General features: G+C 53.9%; 1 protein-coding gene across 2 annotated transcripts; it reads left to right on the top strand.

Annotated features, from left to right (window-relative positions):
* Positions 1 to 992: 992 nt before the first annotated feature.
* On the top strand, positions 993 to 26,999 carry FHL2 (four and a half LIM domains 2). Of its 2 annotated transcripts, none has more exons than XM_082672094.1 (6): positions 993 to 1,113; positions 11,977 to 12,154; positions 20,169 to 20,343; positions 23,739 to 23,908; positions 24,646 to 24,832; positions 26,847 to 26,999. In XM_082672094.1, exons 2-6 carry the CDS (start codon positions 11,999 to 12,001, stop codon positions 26,996 to 26,998), a joined length of 840 nt encoding a protein of 279 aa, XP_082528220.1. In that variant the 5' UTR covers positions 993 to 1,113; positions 11,977 to 11,998; the 3' UTR covers position 26,999. The 2 variants fall into 2 exon arrangements, with proteins under 2 accessions (XP_082528220.1, XP_082528219.1); XM_082672093.1 differs by lacking the exon at positions 993 to 1,113 and adding an exon at positions 1,375 to 1,437.
* Positions 27,000 to 27,388: the final 389 nt, after the last annotated feature.

The following is a 27,388-nucleotide window of genomic DNA, read 5'->3' as shown; positions in this document are numbered from 1 at the left end:
TATTTTTTTCAACTTGTTTTTACAAACTGAAAGTTTAGGCTCATCATTTGAGAACTAGATCATTTTGTAATTTGCAACTAAATAGACAACATACCTAGGTAACTGTCAGAGGGAAAGGCTTTTCTACAGTTTGCCCTGGATTTCAAGATAGGGCCTGCTTTGACTGTCAGTGGGAAATCGGGTCCGGAGCCCACACTTCCGTTCTTGGTGAGAAGCTGCAAGGTTCAGGCAGGAAGCGGGCGACGCAAAGTTCTGGGGGCTCAGGTCTGGGGCGAGTCTCAGCCCCTAGTGGCCCTGGAGTCACTGATGGGACTAGGGGCACCTCCTCTCCTGTGAGATACCAGGGCTTGGCCTTGACACACTCCAGGTCAGACGGCAGCTGCCGTAATTACTGCTCAGCAGGCCTTGAGCAAAGGTCTGTGAGCTGAAATTGCTTCACCATAAAACGGGGGTATTATTAACCCTTAACTTTTAAGGGGCGAGAATCCAATGAGATGCCCGGTGGAGCTAGATGGTAGGTGGTAGCTAATAGTAGGTGTTAGCTAATAGGATGTAGGTGTTAGCTAATAGGATGTAGGTGGTAGCTAATAGGATGGCGCTCAGGTTCTGTGATTCCGTGATGGAGGCCCATATGGGGAGCCGCTAAAACATCACGGGACACAGAGCATCAAAGAAGGGAAAGCAATCAGATAGCTTCCCTTCTCTGAGGCCCACCGATGCTAAACGCGACACGCCTGCCCGCGGTCCTTCTGCCCACCTTGCGCCCGGGCTGCACGCGGAGGACGTTTCCATCCCGGCCGCCGTGAGCTCTCCGCCTCTGACCCCCCCCAGGCCGGGCTCGGGGGCCTGGGCTCTGGTGTGGGAGGCGCTTTCTCCTCCTCTGCTAGGTCTTCCTGGCCCGGAGGGGGCCACAGAACGTCCGAGGAGCCCTCGGCCTGGAGTGTGGGCGACTGGTCCTTCCCCTCCCCTCCCCAGCGGGACAAAGACCCGGCCTTCCCCATTCTTCCTGCCATCGGCAGGCTCACTTGGTGGCAGAGGGGCCGCGGGGGCCGCGGAGAGACGCCCCCCTCCGCAACCCCCGTCCTCGGTGCGCCTCCCACTCCTCCGGACCCGGTAAGTGGCCGCACCTCCGCCGCGCTCCCCCGCACCTCCCCGGCCAGGCCGCCGCGCGCTCGGGACCCGGCGGGAGTCCCGGAGCCGGCGCCCGCGACGCCGCAGGACGGAGGAAACGCCCGCGGCAAACAAAGGGCCGGGGTCCCCAGCGCCGCCCCGGAGCCCAGGGGCGCTCGCCCGCCCGGCAGCGCCGCCCGCGCCGCCCAGCGAGCGTCTCCTTATTTGGTCAAATGACACGCGGGGTTCTCCGGGCGGGGCGCGCCTCTCCCCGGGCCCAGCCGCCCGGACCTCCGCTGCCGTCCGCCGTCCGCGAGAAGCCGCGCGGTGAGTGCGCTCCAGCCGGGCTAGGGCCAGGGGCCGGCAGTGGGGGACGGGGGACAGGGGGGCCGGGGGCGGAGGAAGACCTGGGGCCGGGGGAGCCTGGGCGGAGGGGGACCCCGGGGCAGGGGAACCGGGGGCGGTGGGGGCATCTGGGGAGGGGGTGCGGGGCAGTGGGGGGACATGGGGACAGGGGAGCTGGGCCACGGGGACACCCCGGGGGCACCTTGGGTGGGAGGGACCCCGCCCCAAAATTGAACTACTGAACCACCAGGGTTAAAAAAAAAGGGGCTTGTTTTAGACGAACACAGTAGTAATCTTAAACTGTACTTGTGTGATACCTTAACATACCTAAAATTGCAGGAAGAGAGTGTTAAATGCTTTATTGACAAATGAAGAGAGTTCTCTTTACTTTCGGATGCCCATTTGGGTTTCCGTTCCCACTAGTCTAACCAGGTTAAATGAGCTGCACTAGGGCACTTAAATCACAGCTGGGGCTCATAGCCGGGAGAACTGTGCTCAGAACCAGTGCCAAATACTTCCCACCCCTTTGGCGCTAACCCCTGCTTGTGTGTGTTTTGTAATAATACGTTAGAGGGAGAGGCCTTGGTATCCTGAAGGTGATTTCGACTAAAAAACATTTGGGGCAAGTCTGAGAAGTACAGGAATTCCTAGGCTGCCTGTTAAACTCCTATAAAAGCAAACAGTGAAGAACGTTTTATTGTGCATCTATATGAATTTTTTCACAGTGTTTTTCATCCTGAATTTTTAAGGCTTATCAGTTAATGTATAGAATGGGGTTCAGTGTTTGTTAGCCCGGCATGCCTCAGCGCTTCTGCACAGCTACATGTTCAGAGGGCCGTGTTGGCTTACCACAGGCCGGGCAGTGCCAGGTACAGTGGGGTAGGCTCAGGTACAAACGTGCCACGAGGCAGGTGTGGCAGGTAGCCCGTGTGCTTGGGCTGGAGCTAGGCTGCCTGCGCTTACGTTCCCGTCCATCAGCCCCGAGCGGTGCAGTCTTGGCCAAGTCACCTAATCTCATGGTGCCTCAGTTTCAACAGCTGGAAAACACGGATAAGGGGGTGGCTTGCTTTGCATGGTTGACGTGCACATCAGAAGCAGTGTATACAAATTGGATATTACCCTCGTCTTTACAGATACACTGAAGCACAGAGAGATCAAGGTAACTTTGCTCAAGGTTTTCCAGCCTAGAAATGGGGACCCTGAGAGCTGACCCCAGGCAGCTCTTAACTTGAGAGCCTGAGTTCTAACCACTGAGCTATGGCGGATACACCCCAACACTTCAGTGAATGCTTAGTCTGCATACTTTCACCCAAGGTTGTTGTTAAACCACTTCCAGGACTGAAAAGACTCTAAATTGTAGACAAAAGGGCCCACCCAGCAGGATATTGAAAAAAATCATCCTGGGCCCAGGAGGTCTGGGTTTTCTTCCTGCCCAGCCCTGGGCTGGTTCCCCAGCCTCTGGGGCTCAGGCTGCCTCCTTATCAGCAGGGGGCTGGAGCAGGCAGGTAACTTACCTAAGCTGCTCTGACTCAGCGCCGGGAGATACCCAGTTCTGTGAGCTCCCATGAGCAGAAAGAGACACTGGATACTTCCTAGGTGGTTTTCTCAGGACAGTTTGATCAGAGCCACATGGGTCCCGTGGACTTACACTGAGCAGTCCCTTCCTGAAGATGGCCACCTCGAACTGAACGCACAAGCCCTTCTCTAGTGACTGAGAGCCCAGTCTTCCGGAGTCCAGGCTGGCATTGTGACTTGTCCTGACTGGTGGATTTCGGCGTTAGCTCTTGTGGTGGTTAATTTTGTGTCGACCTGACTGCCACCAGGCGCCGAGACACAGATGTTATTTCTGGGTGTGTCTGTGAGGTTGTTTCTCCGTGTGGTTAACATTTTAATCTGCAGCCTGGGTGCTCTTCCCAAGTGGGTGGCCTCATCCAATCAGCTGGTCACCTGAACAGCATAAAAGGCTGAGCTGGAGCGGACTCCCCCTGCCCTGCTGTGGAGCTGGGACTCCGTCCTCTCCAGGCTCTGGTCTCAGACTGAAGCATCAGCTCATCCTGGGTCTTGAGCCTGACGGCTTTTGAGCTAGAACTTAAACCTCTGGTGCCCTGCTTCTCAGGCCTTCAGACTCAGACTAGAACCACCCAGTAGCTCTGCTGGGTCTCCAGCTCTTTAGCTGCTTGGGACTTCCAGCCTCCATAATGATATAAGCCAATTCCTAATATCAATAATAAACCTCTTCATATTATATATATATATTTCCCCTTGGTTCTGTTTGTCTGGAGAACCCTGACTACCACCGTTCCCCAGTAACTTTGCTTCCCAGTTCTGCCCACCAGCTCTCAGTCTTGTTTTTATTGAGGTTCCATCACCCCTTTCCTGCTGGTGGTCCTCACTTTCCTTTCGCTGTAAAATGTGCTTGCCCACCCTCTTGGGTCTCTGATGAGAGGTTCAGGGCAGCCTCTGGTCTGTCCATCTTTAGTCCACGTCTCATGGGTGATTCTCACACACTGAGTTTGGACGTCACACGTCACCCTACTCGTCCTTGGCCTTTGTCAGCCACACGTTGGCAGCCCTGATTTAGCCTGTGACTTACAGATCTCCTTTAGGTGTTTCTAAGTGTCTGTGCCCACAGGAGAAGTGGCTGCCGTTTCTGTTTTTGGTTTTTTATAAAATACATTTATTTATTTATGGCTGCATTGGGTCTTCGTTGCTGCGCGCGGGCTTTCTCTAGTTGCTGAGAGCGGGGGCTGCTCTTCGTTGCGGTGCGCGAGCTTCTCTTTGCGGTGGCTTCTCTTGTTGTGGAGCATGTGTGGGCTTCAGTAGTTGTGGCTCGCAGGCTCTAGAGCGCAGGCTCAGTAGTTATGGCACACGGGCTTAGTTGCTCCGCGACATGTGGGATCTTCCCAGACCAGGGATCGAACCTGTGTCCCCTGCACTGGCAGGTGGATTCTTAACCACTGTGCCACCAGGGAAGTTCGTCTGCCTTGTTTTTATGGGTAAATAAAACCAGTGTAAAAGAGCATCCTTGAAGCCTGTAAACATTTAGGTTTCAAGAAAATAGGTCTGGGGCTTCCCTGGTGGCGCAGTGGTTGAGAGTCCGCCTGCCGATGCAGGGGACACGGGTTCGTGCCCCGGTCCGGGAAGATCCCACATGCCGCGGAGCAGCTGGGCCCGTGAGCCATGGCCGCTGAGCCTGCGCATCCGGAGCCTGTGCTCCGCAACGGGAGAGGCCACAGCAGTGAGAGGCCCGTGTACCGCAAAAAAAAAGAAGAAAAGAAAATAGGTCTGTCTATGTTTGGTGGTACAACTTTTGGAACAAATAAGAATTAGCCAACTTAGGCAGCAAGCGAAGCCAGCAGCAGGAGGTGTGCACGCCTGTTGTGCCAGGGCCCTGATGGTTGTGCTAGAGAAGCACCACGGGGAGCAGGGTTGCGAGGACAGTGAGGGGCCAGCCTCCCCTGGAAGTTGGGATCATTGCAGACGGAGGGCCAGGGTGAGAGCAAATCAAACCGAGAGCTGCCTTTTGGAGACGGGAGGAGACGCATGAAGGGCAGTGAGGGGTTTTCCTTTTGTTCTGTGTAAACAGACATGGATAACTGGACCACACGTTCCCGGGAAGCAGAGGGAGAGAGGGTGGGGTACACGCCCCCCAGCCACACACACCACACACCCACACACACCCACACCATACACACCACACACACACACCACACACACCATACACCCCCACACCCACACCACACAACACACCCACACACACCACACACACACACCACAGCACACACACACAACACACACACATACCACACACCACACACACCGTACACACACACACCACACACCCACACACATCCACACCATACACACCACACACACCATACACACCCACACCCACACCACATAACACACAACACACCCACACACATCACACACACACCACAGCACACACACACAACACACACACATACCACACACCACACACACTGTACACACACACACACCCACACCACACACACCACACCATACACACACAGCACACACACAGCACACACACACACACACACCACACCATACACACACAGCACACACACACCACATCACACACACACACCACACATACCACACACAACACACACACAACACAACACACATACACAACACACACACCACACACACACCACATCGCACACACCACACACACACACCACACCACATCACACACACCACACACACACCACACACACAACACACAGACAACACAACACACACACACACCATACACCCCGACACACACCACACACACTATACATCCACACCCACACACCACACCCTCACCACACACATACCATACACACCACACACACCACACACCACACACATAACACACCGCACACACACAGCACACACACCACACACGCACACAGCACACACACATCACACACACACCACACACAACACCACACACACACCACATACCACGCACACACACCACACACACCACACACTACACACACCACACACACCGTACACCCACACCACACACACACCACACACACACACACACACACACACCACGTGCTAGTTATGGACCTGAGGCCGATCGCCGTCCTAGCCCGCGTAATGATGCTTGTCCTGCGTAGACAGAACTGACACGTTTCGAGATTAAATATCCAGATAGTATCTTAAAGGTGATTTAAACTCTTTGGAGCTAGAACTAACCTCTTTCGGAGACTGTGTGTTTTATCTCAGTCTCCCAGGGCCTAAGACGGTACCTAGAAAAGAGAGGTTACTTAATATATCCTTGTTGGCTGGATTTAAAAGTCCGCAGGACATCAAAACAAGTGTCACTATTCTTAGTTTATGGTCTTAAGGTCAGAATCTGACATTTGTTATTTCCCATTTTCTGTATCCAAAAGATAATTCCAAAGACAGCAGTTCACCTTATTCAAGCCTTGTCTCTCACACAAAGCATTTCTTAACATGAGCATAGACAAATCAAGCTTGTTAGACGTTTTTGAAAGTTACCAGTTTATATATCAAGTTATAATACCTCCCTGATCCCTGTCTTTATAGTCAGAAAAGGCTCATAAATGAAGGCATAAATATACAGCAGTAGGCACAGTCATTCTTAGAAGAACCCCAAAATGGATTTCAGATGAATTTTAAATATTATAATATGTTTTTAAAAATAGCGACATCCCTTAAGCTGGTGTCCCTCTCCCTTTCACCAGAATTCCTATTTAAGAGAAACAGTTCAGCTGGACGAATGGAAAGAGTGTCGGGGTAGCAAAGCTGGTTCGTGCGTTGATCCTTCTGTCCATAGAAAAACAAACTGGTGCAGAGTGTTCTCTGGCTTCCCTTCTGGGGTGAGAGCCCCTGCCTTTGGACAGAGGATCTCTGATTTAAAGGCTGCTGCGTCCGTGTAGGGCACCCAGGGCCCCACTGGTACCTGGAGCCTGGGTCAGGGGAGCTGGCAGGTCCGCACAGAAATGTTGGGAGCATCTCATGGTGAGGCTTGTGTGTCTTGGCCTGACCAGGCCTCATCCGGGGCTGTGCAGCTGTATGTTCACGTGGGTTTGGATCAAAACACAGTCAGAACAGTTCCACCCTCTGTGGAAGCAGCAGTGTATCTGGAAGGGGGAAGAGGCCAGAGGCGGAGGAGAAAGAATGCAGCTCAGGATCTGTTGCATTAGAAATTGTACCAGCATCTGATGCCAAGCCCCATTACATCTGGGGTTTGCTATGCAAAGTGGTTGTTCACATAAAACATCCCTCGTTTCCACTCTGGATGTCGCCTACGTGTTTGTGCTCTGGGGTATTTGTGTTCACCCGCCGCCCATCCACGTGTCCGTTCATTCATTCCCCAGGTGTTCATGAAGTGCCTGACCCGTGTTTGTCACCTGGTGTGGCCGCAGTGATCCTAGGGTCCACCTTTGCGGGGCGTACGGCTGGGGGCTGGGAGGTGCACAGGCAGTCAGCGTCCTGTGGTGTCATGAAAACACTGCATTTTCCAGTACATTCTTCAAAAGAGCGAAGAGCCCGCATCCAACAGACCAATTTTCTTAATTCTCTCTAAAGAGCTCTGGATGCTGGTAAGCCACGGCGTTTCCCACCTGGGACCCGGGTGGCATTTAAAGCTGGGCGTGGCTTCTTCGGCACTGACTTCCTGAGGCTGCTTCCTGCCTGTGGAAAGGCTTTGGGAATGTTCACAGATTCCTCTGGAGGAATCGAGGATGTTAGGGCAGTCTCCTGGAGCAGCGTGGATAGAGAAGGACGTGTGGGTTTCGAGGGGCAGGAGGCAAATGGCATCTTTGGGGTCAGATTAAAGTACGTGGTTGAGAAAAGGGAGCATTGAAGAGGGTGCTCCAGGGACGCTCGTGCGGCCCAAAGGGCCTCCTGTTCAGGAAACACCTGAAACTCTGCGCCTCCCTTGATTCCCAAGAAATGTTTCCGGTAAAAAAAAAAAAATGCACGTGCTTCCAGGGCTCTGAACGCCCTCCTCCCATCTCCCTCCTCCTTCCTTTCTCTCCTTTCCCCACCTCTCCACTTCCTCTCCTCCTCCCTTCTTGTTTCTCTTCTCTCTTCCGTCCCCCCTTCCCTCCCCCCCCAGCAGCCCGCAACTCCAGACACTGACAGTTCTTAAACCTGAGAAGATAAAAATAGCCCACACGTATAAGCCTGTGGACCTCGCAGATAGTCATTATTTTCCATGGGGCAGCCCTGCGCGTTGCTGCCCGCTGCGCTCTGAACCTGTGTCCTTGCCTCGGACTCAGCGCAGGTGGAGAATTGGTTTGAATCGGAGACTAAAGCTCTGCACCCACCCCTCACCCCAGGACTTTCCTCTCCCAGCACTGTGGTCAGTGGCTGAGCCTGTGGCCACACCTGTAAACCTGCCCCCTAAGATCCGGGTGCTTGTTCAGAGCCAAGGGGGATGATATCAGAGGATGACGTAACCCCGGGGGAGGGGTGAGAACTCCCAGACGCTGGGATTTGGGTTTGGTTCATGAATAACAAGTCAGCAGTCACACCTGCGGTCCAGATGTCTCCTTGCTTGCTTCTGCTTCATGCTGTCAGCACCTGTGCACCAGGTGATGGGCAGGAGTGACAGGTAACCCGCGGGGAGGGATACGGCAGTTGAGAGAGGGTAAGCAGATTGTGCACAGTTAGGTTAAAAAAAACCAAGATGGGCTTCCCTGGTGGCGCAGTGGTTGAGAGTCCGCCTGCTGATGCAGGGGACGTGGGTTCGTGCCCCGGTCCGGGAAGATCCCACATGCCGCGGAGCGGCTGGGCCCGTGAGCCATGGCCGCTGAGCCTGCGCGTCCGGAGCCTGTGCTCCACAACGGGAGAGGCCCGCGTACTGCAAAAAAAACAAAAACAAAAACAAAAAAAACCCCAAGGTGTTCTGTTTGTTTTTTTAAAATTAATTAAATTATTTATTTATTTTTGGCGGCGGTCGGTCTTTGTTGCTGCATGCGGGCTTTCTCTAGTTGCAGCGAGTGGGGGCTACTCTTTGTTGCGGTGCACGGGCTTCTCATTGCGGTGGCTTCTTTTGTGGAACATGGGCTCTAGGGGTGTGGGCTTCAGTAGTTGCGGCGCACGGGCTCAGTAGTTGTGGCGCATGGGCTCTAGTGCACAGGCTTGGTAGTTGTGGCACGTGGGTTCAGTAGTTGTGGCTCGCGGGCTCTAGAGCGCAGGCTCAGTAGCTGTGGCGCACAGGCTTAGTTGCTCCATGGCATGTGGGATCTTCCCGGACCAGGACTCGAACCCATGTCCCCTGCATTGGCAGGCGGATTCCTAACCACTGCGCCACCAGGGAAGCCCAACCAGGCATTTTATAAGATTAAAAAATGGAGTTGTAGGAGGCGTCTAATGCAAGGCTATAGCTAAGTTTTTGCCATTAAAAAGAGGCTTAAGATGGATCGTATAACTTTAAATACACAATTTTGTATAATAATTTTCTATTTGGTAGCAGTTGATTGAAGAAGAATTGGTTTTAAACACTTTGCAGTGGAAGGGACGCTCTTGGTCTCCTCAGTAGCTCGTGGGCTACTGATTGTGATGCTGAGGGGTTTGTGCTTCTTGTAACTTGCCGGAAATGCGGTCAGATTTGTGTCCCTCTGCTCTGCCCCTCATTAGTGATGGTCTCACTTTCCACCCCAACTTGTTGGTTTAAGCATAAGTGCTGTCCTAGTCAATAAAACTGAAGTGACTTCTCAGAGGAGATAAGGAACAGGATGGGAGAGAGATCCACCAGCGTCCAAGACAGTTCTGCAGAAACGGGGGCTGTCGGACCCTCCGGGCCCGTTGCGGCCACACTGGTCCTCCTGGGGGTTGGTTTCAGTGATGGGGGCGTTGTCTCGGGGTCACCTCTGTCCCCTCCAGCCGACGTAGAGCCCTGTGTGTTCTCGCAGTTTACTCTGTTAGATGATTTCTGTCCGAGTCCTGCAGAGTTGGAGGGGGTAGAAAGCGTATCCCAGGTCTGTAGGCATCACCAGGGCCTCACCTGGGATAAAAACAGTTCCCCACTTTGATGACTCCAGAGCACAGGAATGGTGCTCAGTGGGGTTGGTGCAGGCTATGGTCTGTCGTCTCCTTTCCCCCGCAGGGCCTGTGCTTGTCCAAACCCACATGGAACCACCTTTCCATTTAGATCGGGAGTTTCTTTTTTCTGAGTGAGACGGCTGTTTGGGAATGCTCATGAATCTTCTGTTTTCATTAATATTCCTGGCCTCCAGTTTTTCCATCCATAAAATGAGGTAGTCATAGATAATCTCCCAAATTATTTCCAGATTAAAAAATTTTATGATCTATAGCCCTATCTCCTTTCCTTGTTCTTATTTCAAATCCTCAAGTCATTATTCTTATGTTTGTGTGACCAGAATAGGCAAATAAGATTCCACAGGTAAATGGCAGCCTTTATTCGAAAAATCTATATGTTAGAGGGACGGCGCTTAACTGAGATGAGCTAAACGCTGGCCGCTTGCAAGGCCAGTAACTGAGGAATTACAGGAAAGCATTGCATCTTCTGCCAGCATAGCCGCTGCAACCTGATGGTGGCCTTAGGACAAAGGATATTTACATGTTGTGTTTCAGAGCAAAACTTCAAACGCTCAAGAGCCTCATCTTGTGATGTTATTGCAAGAATGTCCAGACAATGTTTTCTCCAGGAAGAGCAATTCATGTGTGCAGCTGCATGCTTCATACTTTTGGGAAAAAACTGTCCTATAAACACAGAAGTAACCAAGGATGGTTGCTTGAAAGTTGTCCATTTCTTTGCTTACAGTTGTCAGGATTTTATATACACAAGGGTACAAAATAAATAAACACTATCAAATTCGCTATTATCTCATAAACCAGGCAGCAATATTTCATTTGCATCCTGGGGTATGATTTTGGAATTTCACTCCTAAGTGGGTGGAAATGACAGAAAATGGAATCAAGTTTAATCAGAGTTTGTGAAACGTCGCTCAGAGTTACACAGTCAACTTGTCTCCCTATTTAATAATTTATAAAGCTTTTTCACTTGTAGCAAATCAAATATTGCCACTTGAGAAGATATTTCTAAAGCAGTTGGACCGTGTTTCTAATGGCTCGGAGGCGTTTCTCCACACCTAGCTTTCCCAGGGTAGACTGGCTCTTTCTGGGGTAGTGCTGACATGTTTGTGCAGGAACCACATGGGGAGCGGGGGAGGGTGAAACCTCCTGCCTTCCTCTGCCCCTACCCTGTCCCTTCTGCTCACACACACGCCACACTCATCCTGGAAAAATGCAGCTCGAGGTGTCGCCTGGAGTGGCCGTTGACTGCCGTCGCTGTGTTTCCCACCGTGATCATCCCCGTCCTTGGAAGCCAGCCTTTCCCTTTCTCCTGCTCCCTGGATATCTGGGCTGAGAGAGGATAGTCTTGTCATCTGGGAGGAATGAGGCCCCCGGGGCGCCTCCTCTTGGGCAGGGGCCGGACGTGCTTCCCAGTGAAGCCGGGTCGAGGTGATGCTCCCCTGGCCGCAGGTTTACCGGCTCTGACCCCCCTCCCTTGGCTTCTGTGGTTTCTTCTTACTCAGATTCATGAATCATAAAGGGGAGCGCACGGAAAGTCTTTTTATAGCAACGAGCATATTGTTTTCTATCCCTGCTGTGCTATTTTGGGGGCGGGGAGAATGGGAAGATGTGCGGTTGCGTCCCACGTTGGAAGCAGGCACTCCTTCCAGGGTATGAGGGCTCTGATGCCAGCTCTTTCTTGGGTCCAAAACTGGGATCACGTTTTCTGACACAGTCAGCCAGAATTGGGACTTTAAAGAAGTGGAATGTACTCGGACACAGAACTGCCCCCAGCTAAGTTTTTAAAAGTATCATTGAAAATTACACCCGATTCAAGGGTGAGTGTCGATTGCTCACGCAGAGGATGTAGCCACCGATGGGAAAGGTGATGGGAACGGTGACCCTAACGGAGCAGGACGGTCACTGCCGTGTGCACGGGATATCGGGCGCGCTCACCGCACCTGTCCTTTCTCTCCTCCCTGGTAGGTGGCACAAATCTGGTGCCAGGATGACCGAGCGCTTCGACTGCCACCACTGCGAGGACTCCCTCTTCGGCAGGAAGTACATCCTGCGGGAGGAGCGGCCCTACTGCGTGGCCTGCTTCGAGGCCCTCTTCGCCAGCACGTGCGAGGAGTGCGGGAAGCTGATTGGCTGCGACTGCAAGGTACCCGCCCCTGGGCATCCCCCAGCCCCGTGCTCCCGGCCCTCCCAAGGGACACCCACACTGGACTCCCCAGGAACCACGTGCTTCTCAGCACAGTTGTGCTCGCGTCCTGGTCATCGCCCTGGACGCCCTGGAGGCCCCTCTGCTGGGCTCGGACCCTCCACTGGCCTTTCCCAGCCTCCTCCCCACGGACTCGGTCTCTGTCGGTCCCAGTCCCGCCGCACCTGGTCGGGGCTTTTCCGGGACGTGTGCGCCGAGCATCCCAGGTCCACTTGTGATGGCTCCATGGTCAGCATTCTTGGCTAACCGGCCACCTGCCGCCCAATCCCGTGGTCCCCCGAGGGCAGCGCTCTCCCTCCTGGGCTGACTCGTGGGGCAGGTCCGCGCGATTAGTATCGGCGCAGTGAGCGTGCGTGTGGGAGAGCCAGCGCCCACCCCCGGCTGGAGGGGCTGAGAGGCCCTGCCTGCACTGGGGCGTCGGGGGAGCTTCTCTTCTTCGTGTGGACGATGAGGATGTGTGGCTGCCAGCTGAGCAGTTAGGGCTGGCTCTGCTGGGGGCGATCCGGAGTGGTCCAGCGCGCGTCTGCCCTGTTTCTGTCGCATCCATCCTTCCCATGACGGTCAGTAAGCAGCCGGCTGACTGGCGCTAGGTGTTTAGTGACAGTTGAGGGATAATTTCCATCTTACGGGGAAGAAGCCTTTGCCCTGAGCAGAGACAAAGGGTGTGGGATGCCCCCACTTGAGCCCAGGCTGCAGCCACGTGTCGTGGCTCCACAGAGGAGTGGCACGTGGAGCGGAAGGGAAACGGGACTCGGCACCTGTCCCGTGGAAGCCTTAAAACAACCAGAGCTTTGGCTGCGACCACGGGCAGAAGTAGCTGCTCTTGCTTGTCTGAAAGCCGCCTGCCCTCCGACCTCCAGCTCTGTGTGATGTGTGTCCGAGCCCCTCTGCGTTCATCTCCAGGCCGAGCACAAGCGCTCGGACACCGAGCTGCCCCGTTCCATCCTGGCTCTGCGTCTCACTGGCTGTGTGATCGTGGGCCCATGGCTTGACCCCTCTGTGCCCGTCCGCACGTTTATAAAAGGGAGCTACAGGGCTTCCCTGGTGGCGCAGTGGTTGAGAGTCCGCCTGCCGAGGCAGGGGACGCGGGTTCGTGCCCCGGTCCGGGAAGACCCCACATGCCGTGGAGCGGCTGGGCCCGTGAGCCATGGCCGCTGAGCCTGCGCGTCTGGACCCTGTGCTCCGCAACGGGAGGGGCCGCAACAGTGAGAGGCCCGCGTACCGCAAAAAAAAAAAAAAAAAAAAAGGGAGCGACAACAAGGGAGCCTGCATTATGGGTTCTCGTGGTGTGTAGCCGCCATGCGCTCAGCGCTCTAAGGAGCGGCTGATGGTGTGGAAAATTCCACCCCCTCTTCTCTTCCGACTGCTTCCCTGCAGCGTGCTCCCTCCCCCTGCCTCTCGAAGCTTCGCCCTGTCTCTTCATCAGTTTTCACTAGAGAAACGTCAATAAAAATGTCCGCTTTGAGGAAGAACTAAGAGGCAGAGAAAACAATTATTATTTTATAAAGGCTTTACCTGGAAAAGACGTAAGTAAGTGAGAGGTTCAGATATCATTCTGACAAACAACTCTGCTTTAAAGGAGACGTTTTGGAGATTTAGGGCTCATCATCCTTGCCTGGGAGCTAAAGTAAAAACAAAAGTGAAGTCACTGATCATTTCTTCAGTATGATTTAGTGGACGGACCCTTGAAACTAGTTATCCTGCAGCACATGCTTTAGGAGCAGATAAACAAGAATTCCCCAAATGGGGCCAAAATCAACAAGACTGCTGCAAAGTCAGGCGTCAGTCACGCTGAACTTTTCAACCCGGATAACGGTTCGCTCTCTGCGGAGTTACGCCACGTGATTCTGCGCATGTGGGAAGGGAAAAGATGTGAACTTGCAGTTAGACCTTGCCATTTGGGGCTTCTGAATATTTGGAACGGTCTTCTTGGCTTTCAGAAGTAATTATGCAGTTGGCTTTGTGGAGGAAGTGATGGCAGGAAAAATGTGCCTCTGCACTTCGGGAAGAGAAGCCCCAGCTTGGCAGGTGGGCCACTGGGCAGAGCAGCTAGGCTGGCGGGTCTGGTGGCCGTTCTTTTGTCTGAAAATAGCAGGGGTGCCGTAAGCCCCACTTGGGTCTCCCTCTGAAGGACGTTTGTGTGTAACTTAAAATACTGCAAGCCACTGGGGATTAGGCTGATGTTGTATTGACTGACTTTCAAATGAGGTAGGCAGGACTTCAGGATGACGTGCTTCCATAGGTAGCTTACCTGTGTTTCAGCATCATTTCTACGCAGACTCTCTTTCTGTCCTTTCTTTCTGTTCAGTTAACTCTGAGGAAATGCTGTGATCTCCAAGGGTAAAAATCATTCATTTTTATGGCCAGTGGAATAGTGGACAACAGGTAATACAAATAAAAATTTATGATCCTCTGACCTTATGCTCTTCCAGAAATTTTTCCTGGACACCTGTGGATACCAGCAAAATATATATAGATATTTTTGCCTGATTACAGATGTTTTTCAGGGGATAGGGCTACCTAAGTCCCGGGCTTCAAAAAGTCAAGAAACCAAAGAAAAGATAAGCTGGGCCAGTACTCAGAGGTGGCTGCTGGTCCCTCCCATCAGCACATTGGTGCCTTTAGCGAACTCTGGGCCACGTACCTGGCTCAGACTTTGGGTTTTCCGTGTCTCTGCGAGCAGTGCCATAAAGTCAGATGGGCCTCCAAACCCACCCACCCGCGTGCCTGGAGGGGGCTGCAAAGAGGAAGACGTGGTAACAGTCAAAGGACCTTCTGCAGCTCTAAAACCAGCATTAGGGGCTTCCCTAGTGGCGGTGCAGTGGCTAAGAATTCGCCTGCCAATGCAGGGGACAGGGGTTCAAGCCCTGGTCCGGGAAGATCCCACACGCCGCGGAGCAACTAAGCCCGTGAGCCACAACTACTAAGCCTGCGCTCTAGAGCCCGCGAGCCACAACTACTGAGCCCGTGTGCCACAACTACTGAGCCCGCGTGCCACAACTACTGAGCCCGCGTGCCACAACTACTGAAGCCCACACGCCTAGAGCCCGTGCTCTGCAACAAGAGAAGCCACCTCAGTGAGAAGCCTGCACATCGCAACCAAGAGCAGCCCCCGCTCGCTGCAACTAGAGAAAGCCTGTGTGCAGCAACGAAGACCCAATGCAGCCAAAAATTAAAAATAAATTAATAGGAAAAATAAATTAAAAAAATAAGTAAACAGGTCCCCTTGAGGGCACACCTGGGACAGGGCTGCACAGTGTCGTTCTTCAAGAATTTGAAAGAATGTGCAGCTGGGGACGTGGTAGCCTGACAGTCTCAAAGTGCAGAACACCTTTTCAAAGTGATGGGCACGAACGACACGGCAGATCCACTGATGAGGTGAAATCCCGTGGATTTGAGGACTGGCTGGTTTGGGAATCAGCAGCTGAGCTTCTCCCAGCCCAGGAGGGATAGACAGGGTGTAAAGGAGGATGAGGGACCCCCCTGCCCGGAGCTGCCCTCATTAACTGGTGGGCGAGGGGGTACCTCCAGGCCACTGACTCCCCCTGCGGCTCAGCTGAGGTCTCAACAAGGGCACATTCGGAGCGAAGCCACAAGCGCTTCCCATATTAGGAATATTTCTGAAATGGAAAAATATAAATTCTGAAAGGAAGTGTTTGGGCCTTATCTTACCTTGTTTATCAGACATTTTACTGCAGCTTATGACATTCTGCGTGCATAAGATTAGCAATGGTCTTTTTTCTGCGACGTGCAAAGATTTTTTTCTTCCATTTTTTTGTTTCTCCCCTTCGTGCTCTCTCTCTACAGAACCTTAAAACCAGGGTATTTCTAGAACATCTCCAAGTTCTTGAAAGTCAGTCAGTGCGTCCATATGTCTTAGCCTTGAACCTCCAGCATCTAAATGGTATCTTTGGGGACCACGTGGCGTACTCGACACGTAACAGAATTAAGTGAGACGAGACTAGCTCGGTACTAAAAACCAAAACTAAAACTCTGTTTGGAGCCGTGAACACCAGAGGTGGAAAGAGCCGCTAGGAACCCAGTTTTACAGACGAGCATTCGGAGCAGCCGTGCATTTCGGTTCAGGCACCAGGTCAAATCAACCCAACCTAACCTGGAGCCTTGGCCTTTCTGTGCCATTTTCCGGTCCATCCCCACGAGCCCCGAGCCCCCAGAGCCAGTGGCATTTCCCACCTCCGCGCCCACAGGGCATGGACTCTGCAGAAGTGAGTTCAGGAATTATCAACTTGACTCAGACTCCCTTTTCAGGACCCCACAAGAGGAGATTTACGGGAAACCCGACAGCACAGAAGCAGATGAGGGCTTCCATGTGCGGTCCTGAACGAGCTGCATGACGTGGGCTTTTCCGGGGGTGCCCGCGGGGGGGGCACCAGGGGCACAGGGTCCTGCAGGGCCACCATCACTCATGGCCACACAGGCGTCACCGAGTGGCTGGTGCCCACGCGGGGCCTCACAGCCGAGGGGGCGGAGGGGCCCGCCCCCTCGGCTCTGAGGGCATGGGCACGGAGTGAGAGAGGACACTGGGGCAGAGGGTGAGGCTGGGCGAGCGCGCCGAGACCTGCTTGCAGAGATGCTCCCGGGCTGCAGGTCAGCAGGAGGGATGCAAGAAACGGGGTTCATGGTGTCTTAGCATTGTTACGTTAAACTTGCTCACCTATCAGATGGGAATAAACCTTATTCCATGGGGTGGGGTTATTGTGTGGTTGAAATCAAGTAAGAGGGGACTAAGAATTTTAGAATCAGAAGGGCTGTGGAGGCCAAAAGCACTGTACAGCAGTGACTGAGCCAGGAGCTCGGAGCTCAGGTGAGGGCGTCCGTTCCATCCCCGTCTTCACGAGTAAATGTGATCTCAGCAAGTGACGCTTCGGGGCACCTGCTGTCACCACGAGCTGGCATCTAAGACTGACATTAATTGAGCCGTGTCAGTGTGCCAGGACCGTTGTCAGGGCTTCACCATCATCCCTGTTTCCCCGGGCGGATCTGAGGCTGGGAGAGGTCAGGTGACTCACCCCCAGCCCCACGGCAGGCACACACGTGGCAGAGCCAGGGTTTGCGTCTGGACCCCTCCGCTTTAAGCACTGGGATGAAATGCATCAGGCATTTTCGACACTGTGCTCCTGGGTCCCCGAGGGCACTGGTGGCACAGCAGGTGTGCAGGTTGGTGACCGGAGGGCAGTCACCGCTGGCTGCAGCTGGAACAGGGGTGGACCGGTGCCAGTTCCCCACGGCCCCGCCCCCGACAGTGATGCTAGCTTGTTCAGAGACTGTTTGTGACTCACTGAGGCTTCTGAGAGCAGGAGTGTGGGTTGGTATTTATCTCAAGGGAAAAACACTTCATCAGAAGGTTTGAGAATTATCAAATGCCCCTGAACGAACATTTCAGGGCTGTGGAGTGTTAATGCAGAAACACGTGTGTGTGTGTGTGCGCACGCGCGTGTGCGTGCACATCTGAGAGGGGCAGACAAGGGAGCAGCTGTGTGAGGTCACAATGCTCCAGGGAAGGGACAGCTGGTGACTCAGCTGAGCTGGCATCTGGGAAGGACAGAGACTAGCTCGCTGGGGCGGGATGAGGGTGGGACCAGGAAGGGGGGATGATTCCACGTGGCTGCTGTTACCGGCCTGGAGGGCTAGGCAGAAGCCAGGGCGTGAGCAGTCCTTCCCTTGAATACAGGACACGGGATGCGGGACGCAGGACAGCAAGTGACCAAGTGACCAGCAGCCTCGGGAGGGTGGAGGCTAGGAGCTGGGCCTCCAGAAGGTCTAGAAGTCCTGCCTGGGTGCTTATGGTCTCGTGAGGACAGGGCAGTGGTACCCAGATTTCTAGGGAACTTTCTAGTGTCAGATGTCTGTCAACAAATCAGCTCTTGTCAACCTAGCTAATGTGTTTTCATGCCGGAAATGTTAACCGTAGGCAAGTGGATTTCTGCAGTGCTTTTGACCCACGAGATCGTTTTAAATGAGCTTTCCCCTGACCGTCCAGTCCCCTAACCATGCGCGGCTCCGTCCTCCTATGGGACTCGCTAACCAGGGCAACTGGTGACAGCTGGCGGCTTCGCTCTCACGATGTTGTCCGTGGAGGGTCCCCCTGGGCTGTGTTGAAGGTCAGGCCCCAAAGGCAGATGTCCTTGGACTTGGCTTCCTTTCTTCCCGGTTCACTTGCCGCCGCCTCGCTGTCCCCTGCCCCGCCCTCCCGGCTCGCAGCTCAGCGGGGTGGGGCTCACGGAGGGGACCCGCTGAACTTCTGGAAGGGTGCTTTCCACATGCCACGTGATAATCAAAACTTATTTTTTAATTGTGGTAAAATACACATAACATAAAATGTGCCATCTTAACTGTTTGGAAGCGCACAGTTCAGTGGTGCTAAGTACCTACACTCTGCTGTGCGACTGTTTCATCTTCTAAAGCTGAAGCTCTGTCCCCACTCACACCCGCACTGCCCCAGCCCCGGGTCCCCACCTTGCTGCTTCCTGTCTCTGAACTTACCTCCTCCGGGACCTCATGTAAGTGGAATGATTCAGTATTTGTCTTTTTCTGACTGCCTTATTTCACTTAGCATGTTCTCAGAGTTCATCCATGTTGTAGTGTGTGTCAGAATTTGTTTCCCTTGTGAGGCTGAATAATAGTCCATGTTTATCCGTCATCTGTGGACGGATGCTGGGGTGACTTCCCCCTTTGGCTGCTGTGAATGTGGGTCTGCAGAGTCCTTCTTTTTTTTTTTTTTTTGCGGTACGCGGGCCTCTCACTGTTGTGGCCTCTCCCGTTGAGGAGCACAGGCTCCGGACGCACAGGCCCAGCGGCCATGGCTCACGGGCCCAGCCGCTCCGTGGCATGTGGGATCTTCCCGGACCGGGGCGTGAACCCGTGTCCCCTGCATCGGCAGGCGGACTCTCAGCCACTGCGCCACCAGGGAAGCCCTGCAGATTCCTTCTTTTGGTTCTTTGGGGCATATACCCAGAATTAGAACTGCTGGATCATATGGTAATTCTCTTTTTAATTTTTTGAGGAACTACCATACTGTTTTCCATACAAAAAAGCTGTTAAATGCATTTATTCTATAATCAGTGTCATAACAGTGATCCCATGATCAGAAACTCCTAGTCTTCTTAAATCAGGCTGATTATTGTTCTTAGTGGACGGGGCATTATTTATTTAATTATTTAAATTGTTTTGGCCACGACGCTTGTATCATGTGGGATATTAGTTCCCCGAGCAGGAATCGAACCCGTGCCCCCTGCAGGGAAGCACGGAGTCTTAACCACTGGACCACCAGGGAATTCCCAGCGGATGGGACTTTAAATGGTTTGTTCGACTTTCAAAGCCTCAACAAAGACAGTGCTGAACTGCATTCATTCATTTGGCCTCCTTGGTCTAGCCGGGCGGGAGCTCTCCCAGCGGCTACCTGGAGCCGCGGCACAGCTCCGCCCGGCGCCCCTCTGTCTTGCCCTCCCGGCCTGTGCCCTTTCTCTGCCCAGCTCACGTCTTCGACGCTCAGCTGATGGTACCTACTGGATCTCTCCCGACCTGCTTTCCACCAAGTTGACCCAGGGCCCCGTCCTCAGGCTCTGTCTCTGAGCTTCCCAGCAGCCCGGCCTCCCTCCCGCGGGGATCACAGCCGTCATCCAGCACAGTTGGGTTTGCCCAGCGTCCTCGCGGCCAGAGGACCCCCGGGGTCTGTGTGTCCAGGAGAAGCGCTGATGAGTTTCATGTGCCGTTTCTCTTTCTTACAGTCCCCAAGGGAAAGCCACTCGTTTTTCAGACGCATCTCTCGCACACACCCCTGTCTAAACAGTGGCCCTAAGAACAGCAAGAGAAGCATCCTACCTAACTCATTCCAGCCCCTCGTTGCCCACTTGCCCCCCTCGCTGTGGGTCCAGCAGAGCCCACGCCCCCGGCCCCTCTCACGTCTCACGTCTCGTGTGCTCTGGGCCTGCAGGACTTGTCCTACAAGGACCGACACTGGCACGAGGCCTGTTTCCACTGCTCGCGGTGCAGGGGGTCCCTTGTGGACAAGCCGTTCGCTGCCAAGGAGGACCAGCTGCTCTGCACCGACTGCTACTCGCAGGAGTACTCGTCCCGCTGCCAGGAGTGCAAGAAGAGCATCATGCCAGGTGGGCACCAAGCCGCTGAGTGTGCGCATGCGTGTGAATGTGCGTGTGCGCGCTTCCCCCGCCCCCTCTGCCCCCTTTGCCTCCCGCCCGCCCCCGCAGAGCTTGCGCGCGCGCGGGCGTGAGTGTGCATGTGTGCGCGCTTCCCCCGCCCTCTCCGCGCCCTCTGCGCACACGCAGAATTCCTGCCCCGTCGGTTACTGCCGCACATGGGTGCTGGGCCGGGAGCTGGGCGCTGTGCCCTCATGCAGGTTATGTTCCCGGCAGGCTCGGCGGCAGCTGGGTCCAGTGCCAAGGCCAGTGATGGGTGGCCTGTCTGTTGATGGGGGAGGATGGGACTGTGTCCCTTGCTCTTTGGGGGGACTTTGGTTTCTTTGTTTTATGGGAGAGAGGAATCTTTCATTTTAAAGAACAGAGTGGACAAAAATACTTCATGGAATTTTTCAATACAGAATTTAAAAAACGAATCTTGTTAGACACGCACACAGTGCGAGCGAGAAGAGCCTAAGATTTGGACCTGGGATGGTTCATCGGCTCCTTAGGGTCAGTGACGTCCTCTGTGTGACCAGTGAGGGGTGGCTGGACGGTACAGCCTTGGCAGATTTAGCAGCTAAAATACAGGACTCCCAGACAAATCGGAATTGCAGCTGATCCCACCCGGGACCTCGTTAATCTGGCATCTCTACCAGAGAGCCACCTAAAACCAGGAGAGGACTCTGTCCATCGACTGACTTTGGGGATGTGGCCCCCGAATCAGGCTCAGGCTGGGGGAGTGGGAGTCAGGGGCACAGGCCGGGACCCCTAGCTCTTAGGAAGCTCGATACAGTTGCGCAGGGAGCCCTCAAACTGCCCTGGAAGGTATCTGTTCTCAGGACAGCTTCTTTGGTAGATACACTTCCTTTAGTCCTGCGAAGGTTCAGAATTAAGGGCACACATATAAAGAGAATCCAACTCAGAGCAATAATAGTGTGTTAGATAATCTGGTAACGTGTGGGTGAAGTTTAGAAAAAATTGGGTCTAAAGAGTAAATTAACCTTATGCTTCTGACTGGAAGTGTGCAGTCAGGTAAGTGATTTAGTCTGTGGGCTTACACTGGAATTTTCTTAATTTGTAAATGGTTTTGATGCTTAAGATATTTTAGGATTCATCATATTTATAAGTTTAATTCATTTCAGCAACAATTAAGAACTTAAGGGACTTCCCTGGCGGTCCGGTGGTAAAGAATCTGCCCTCCAATGCAGCAGATGAGGGTTCGATCCCTGTTTGAGGAACTAAGATCCCACATGCCCCGGGGCAACTAAGTCCGCGCGCTGCAACTACTGAGCCTGAGCGCCTCAAGAGAGCTCGAGTGCCACAGACTACAGAGCCCACGCGCCCTGGAGCCCGTGTGCCACAGCTAGAGAGAAGCCCGAGCGCACCAACAAAAGATCCTGAGTGCCGCAACTAAGACCCAACGCAGCCAAAAAAATAAATAAGTAAAAGAAAAGAAAAATAGGGGTTACTTTAAAAAAAAAAAAAAAGAGGAAGAACTTGAGGTGCGGTTTGCTAGTTGAGGCTTGGTTTGCTGGTTGAGGTTCTTAAAAGGCATGTCAAATACATTAAATATTCAAGTGTCCTTTTAAAGGAGTTCAGTTCACTACATTGGTGAATGGAACTGAACACAAAGAAATGCACCTTAAAAGTAATTTTTTAAATTCTCTGTATTCATGAATGCAGGATAAAGATGTGCAGGATGAACTTCAATTGAGGGTTTTGAATTTTCAACTTCAATAGAATGAATATCAATTTGTAGAAACCAAGGTACCCTGCTGAGTCCTCCTAGCCCACACAGCGGCTGGGGTCACCCTGACATGTGAAGAGAATCAAGGCTACAGGGATAATTTAGAGTCAGACTCCTGACTCCGTGGGGAGACTGATGGGTGAAGATGCCCAGCTGCCTGGACCCGAGCTGTGGGCCACGCGTTTGGGGAAAGGCACAGTTTCCCAGGGTAACAGCCTGGAAATTCCAGATTGGGAAGAAAGATTTTTTTTTTTAAGTTATTATTTTTGGCTGCATTGCTGCGTGCGGTCTTTCTCTAGTTGCGGCGAGCAGGGGCTACTCTTCGTTGCGGTGCGCGGGCTTCTCGTTGCGGTGGCTTCTCTTGTTGTGGAGCACGGGCTCTAGGTGCGCGGGCTTCAGTAGTTGTGGCACGCGGGCTCAGTAGTTGTGGCTCGTGGGCTCTAGAGCACAGGCTCAGTAGTTGTGGCACACGGGCTTAGTTGCTCCACAGCATGTGGGCTCTTCCCTGACCAGAGCTCGAACCCGTGTCCCCTGCATTGGCAGGCGGATTCTTAACCACTGCGCCACCAGGGAAGCCCTGGGAAGAAGGATATTAACTGCCGCTTTGACAAATGTATGTCTAGCTTAGAGTAGAAGGTGCATTTTTCTTGATTCTGGCAGGCTGATCTCAAGACGACGCCCTCCTCCTCCCCAGGGATGTGCATCTCACCGTCTCTGCTGTAGGGGGTTTTAGGTAGAAACGGTGGAGAAACCTGGCTGGTACCTCCGGTGACAGAGGCACAAGCCCAGAGAAGGGCAGCCAGGAAGGGGAGCCTTGGGGCCGTCACCTTTGAGCAGCCTCGAAGGTCAAGCTGATTTTAACAGATGGAGAAGTCAGGAGAGGAAACGGATGGAGCACCAGAGGCAGGGTGTCTGGAAAAGGCCTGGTGTGTGAAGAAAAAAATAAATAAATGCAAGCACTAGATACTTTTTTTTAAAAAACCAAGAAAGAAAGAAAGAAACCAAAAAAACAAACCTAGACCTGAGCGCTAGCTTCCTTCCTTGGTTTGATTTTAGAAAGTGCTACGACCAAATCAAGGTGAAAGCGGTGCAGACGGTCAGTGTGGCTTCTGCAGCGAAATCAGATAGAGGACAAGAGGCCCCCGCTCAGTGCAAAGCTCGCCCCCCTGCCCACACCTGCAAGTCACCAACCGCGGTGCACGGCTCCGTCCCCACCCAGGGAGGCTCAGCCCCAACTAGCAGGTGCACTACGGCCTCCGGGCCAGGGTCACGCTGTCACCAGGCCTTCACCGGGTTCCTCACTTGCTCCTTTGAATCAGAAAATGACACCCCTTCCACCAGGCGGTGGACTCTGTCGGAGGCGCGTCCTCACCCGCAGCCCGTGAGGAGCTTTGCCGCCCTCTGCTGGCGATGCTGCACAAGGACCACACGGTCTGCACCCAACCCTCTGGGGCTGCGGGGAGCCAGCGGGCGCCCTCCCACGGACCTGGGACGGAACAGTACCCCGAGCTCTGGGGTGGACAGAGACTGTCCTTCAGAACATGCAGAAGGCACGTGTGGTCTGGCCTGGGGCCTTTAGTGAGCATCACGATTGCCCTTTCTCCCCGACCCCTGACAGGCACCCGTAAGATGGAATACAAGGGTAGCAGCTGGCACGAGACCTGCTTCATCTGCCATCGCTGCCAGCAGCCCATCGGAACCAAGAGCTTCATCCCGAAGGACGGCCAGAACTTCTGCGTGCCCTGCTATGAAAGGCAGTATGCCTTGCAGTGCGTTCAGTGCAAAAAGGTACCTCGTATTCCCCCTGGCCCTTGCACACCTGTTGTCCTTTCCAAAAGACCGTCCACCTATCCCTAAGGTGTCTTTGTTCATCGCCCTCCTTGAATAAACAAGAAACGGCCCTAGACCTAGTGGGGGGACGGGGAGGGGAAAAGGCAACTGGAAAGGCCTGTCCCTCGGGTGGGGACAGATCCCTCATCACTTATCCAGGGCTGCGTCAGGTTAAAGAAAGAAAAGCGTCCTAAGACCACAGACAGGGTGGGAAGGCAGGCTCTGGGCTCATTTTTTCCACCCAGGAAGCCAGCCCCACGGTGTCTGTTAAGCCTCTTCCTTCCCCCCGAGTAGCTGAGGAGGCTGTTGGAGCAGGTGCACCTGGTGGTAGAGAGATGCTGCAGGGATCTGCCCGCAGGTGGGGTTGAGGAGGGGCTGCGTGACATCAGACCCCGGCCCCTGAGCTGCGGTCTCCCTGCTTCGCCCTCCTGCCGGCCAGGAGGCAGTGCTGTCCCAGCAGACACCCCGGTACCCACGTCACGAACGGGGATCCGGGGTCTGCAGCGCGGGCCTGGGCCTGGCAGCTTGTGGAAGGGGCGGCGGGGTGACCTTGCCGTCCGGAGGACAGCACCTCTGGGACCCGGACGCCGGTGCGGCGTGTCCTGGGCGAGGACCGCGCGTCCTCCAGAGGCGAGGGCCGGGACAAGGGCACCAGGCACAGGCCCCTGCGGGAGCTGACGCCCTTCTGCCCGCAGCCCATCACCAGCGGGGGCGTCACGTACCGGGAGCAGCCCTGGCACCGCGAGTGCTTCGTGTGCACCGCCTGCAAGAAGCCTCTGTCCGGCCAGCGCTTCACGTCCCGCGACGAGTTCGCCTACTGCCTGGGCTGCTTCTGCGACCTGTACGCCAAGAAATGCGCCGGCTGCGCCAGCCCCATCAGCGGTGAGTGTCCGGTTCCCGGCCTGCACCGCCCCTGCCCCTCGTGTAGCTGCCAGGCTTTGGCTTGTGGGTCTGTTCACGTGTGCAGACTCTGGGCCGCCGCGCTCCCCTCCCCCGCACGCTGGGCGCGCTTCCCTGCCCCCCACCCCCACCCCCGATCCCCACGGCCTCTTCTCCACCGGCTGGATTCTCTCCAAACCGCAGGCTGTGAGTCTCTGACATCCCCGCACAGGCCCCGGGAAGCAGCTGGGCTGTGCAGATGCTCCCCGGCCTCTGCGGGGGGCACGCTCTGGGTGGGCCCTTCCCACCCCCCAGGCACTTGGTGGAGCCCAAATCCGGGTGAACTACAGAATGTGCCCCAAATTCAGAGCGGAAAGCAGATGGCTGGTGAGACTCCAGCCCTGGAAATGCGCCCACTTTAAACACCTCTGGGGAACTTTACACATGTCTGCTGCCTGGTCATGATTTAATTACTCTGGGGGACGACCTGGCTGTTAGAATTTTTAAAAGCTTCTCAGATGATTCATATATGCAGAAAATCCTGAGACTCTCTGGCCTGAATCACTCGTTTGGTTCTGCCTCAGGGCCAGGGCCCGGGCCGTGTGATCCGCGGGTCACAGCGGGTGACCTCAGGGCCAGGGCCCGGGCCGTGTGATCCGCGGGTCACTATGATCTCTCATAGTCACTGTGGGCCTAGGATGGGTAAAGGCAGTTTAAGATGTTTAGGGAAAGAGGTGAAAAGCTTTGCTGGTGCAGCTCCATCAGTAGCAGAGGGAGTGTGGTATCAGAAAACTGGCCTCAGTTATACACATAGAGATTCCTTTTTTGATATCCTTTTCCATTATGGTTTATCACAGGATATTGAATAGAGTTCCCTGTGCTCTAGGGTAGGACCTTGTTGTTTATCCATCATATATATAATAGTTTACATCTGCTAATCCCACACTTCAGTAAAAAAAAAAAAAGAAGTTAAATTAGAAAAAGAAAGTCCCTATGTAGGTTTCAGATCATAAAAAAAAAAAAAGAACTAGCCTTGGAGACCTGGGTTCACCCCCAGTCCTGTCACTCACTAGCCCAGGGGATTAGCCTGAGGCCACCCACGTGTGAATGGATTTAATGCCAGACAGCAGGCAGTTAAATTACAAAAGGAGCTAACTGCTGGGTGAATGACAGACTTCTGCTACTCTGAGACCTCCAACTATTAGCCAGTGTTGTTACTTGTTCTTACCTTGGCTGATTGAGCCGTTATTTCTGGAAAGAGTTTGTAATTGCAAGTCATGATCCGAATTTCACCAAGGATTACCCCGTGTATTTGATTCCATTTTGTTTCAGGGGCCTTGGTGGCCGGACAGACCACCTGTATTCTAACAGGTAGCCAACGTACCTTAAACATTTGATAAGTAGATGTCAGACAGAGTCAGACACCCCAACTGAAATGAGTTCCTGCTTCCCTTGTTTCGATAAAGGATGGCTTTCTCCACTGCCCACACGTCCTCCTAACCCGCTCTCACGTTCCACCGGCCTCACTAGACCTCCGTGGGGTGAGGACATGTGGGCAGTGGAGAAAGCCATCCTTTATCGAAACAAGACGCCCATGTAGCATCTCTTTCGTGAGGCCGTTCTGGGCAGTTCCAGAGACGGTTCACAGCTTTCTCATCTGTGCTCCCTTTGGCGCCTCATTCATTAATCGCCAAATTTTTGAGCACCAGGCCTGAGGCACCCAGGGAAGGAAGGGGTGGGAGAAATCGGCTCTGTAACTTACGCGTTTCACTCGGGTGGGAGGAACACACACACCCCGCAGGCTTCTTATAATGACGGCGATCGTCATGTAGCTGTGGAGCCCGTCTGTCTCTCTTTCTCCTGCGATTCAGGAGCTCCCCGACCTGAGCACAGGATGGGATTTAAACGTGGAGCCCAGCACTGATCACACCGCACCAGCCGGGCTTGGAACGCGTCCACGCAGGACTCCCCCCGCCCGCCCCCCATCCTCACCCGTGTCCTTTTCCTCCGTCCACAGGACTGGGCGGCACTAAGTACATCTCCTTTGAGGAGCGGCAGTGGCACAACGACTGCTTTAACTGCAAGAAGTGCTCGCTGTCGCTGGTGGGGCGAGGCTTCCTCACGGAGAGGGACGACATCCTGTGCCCTGACTGCGGGAAGGACATCTGAGCCCCTCCCCGACCCCCCTGCAGCCCCCCCAAGCCCTGCTCACGCTGCACCTGGCTCCACCAGCCACCTGGGGACTTGCCTCCGCGCTGCTCAGCGCTACTCACGTCTGTTTAAACCCTTCATCTGCCCTTTGCGCTCATTCTGTTAGAGAAGGAGAAAAGCCATGGAAGCCTGAGGCGGGAAGAGGGTTTTGAGTTTCTGTAATCAGGCGAGGCCAATCAAAGTGTAAAAATCCTTTTGAGTGATACCTTTATAAACGCTTTTCTTTCACTGCATATTTAATTTTTAAGTGCAATTAATGTGTCACGAACTTGAACATTTCCAAGCTACGTACGGTAATGAAGAGTTGGTATTTACAACAGTGTAACTTCCTGTCGTGCGGGGCCCGAA

This window comes from Grampus griseus (genome assembly GCF_964374135.1).
Source record: "Grampus griseus genome assembly, chromosome: 15".
Lineage (NCBI taxonomy): Eukaryota > Metazoa > Chordata > Mammalia > Artiodactyla > Delphinidae > Grampus > Grampus griseus.
This window is presented reverse-complemented; position numbering and strand designations above follow the sequence as displayed.

Coding starts and splice junctions, on each gene's coding strand:
- FHL2 (XM_082672094.1), top strand. CDS start 11,999: ATGACCGAGCGCTTCGACTGCCACCACTGCGAGGACTCCCTCTTCGGC. Junction 12,155..20,168: donor TGATTGGCTGCGACTGCAAG/GTACCCGCCCCT, acceptor CTGGGCCTGCAG/GACTTGTCCTACAAGGACCG. Junction 20,344..23,738: donor CAAGAAGAGCATCATGCCAG/GTGGGCACCAAG, acceptor GACCCCTGACAG/GCACCCGTAAGATGGAATAC.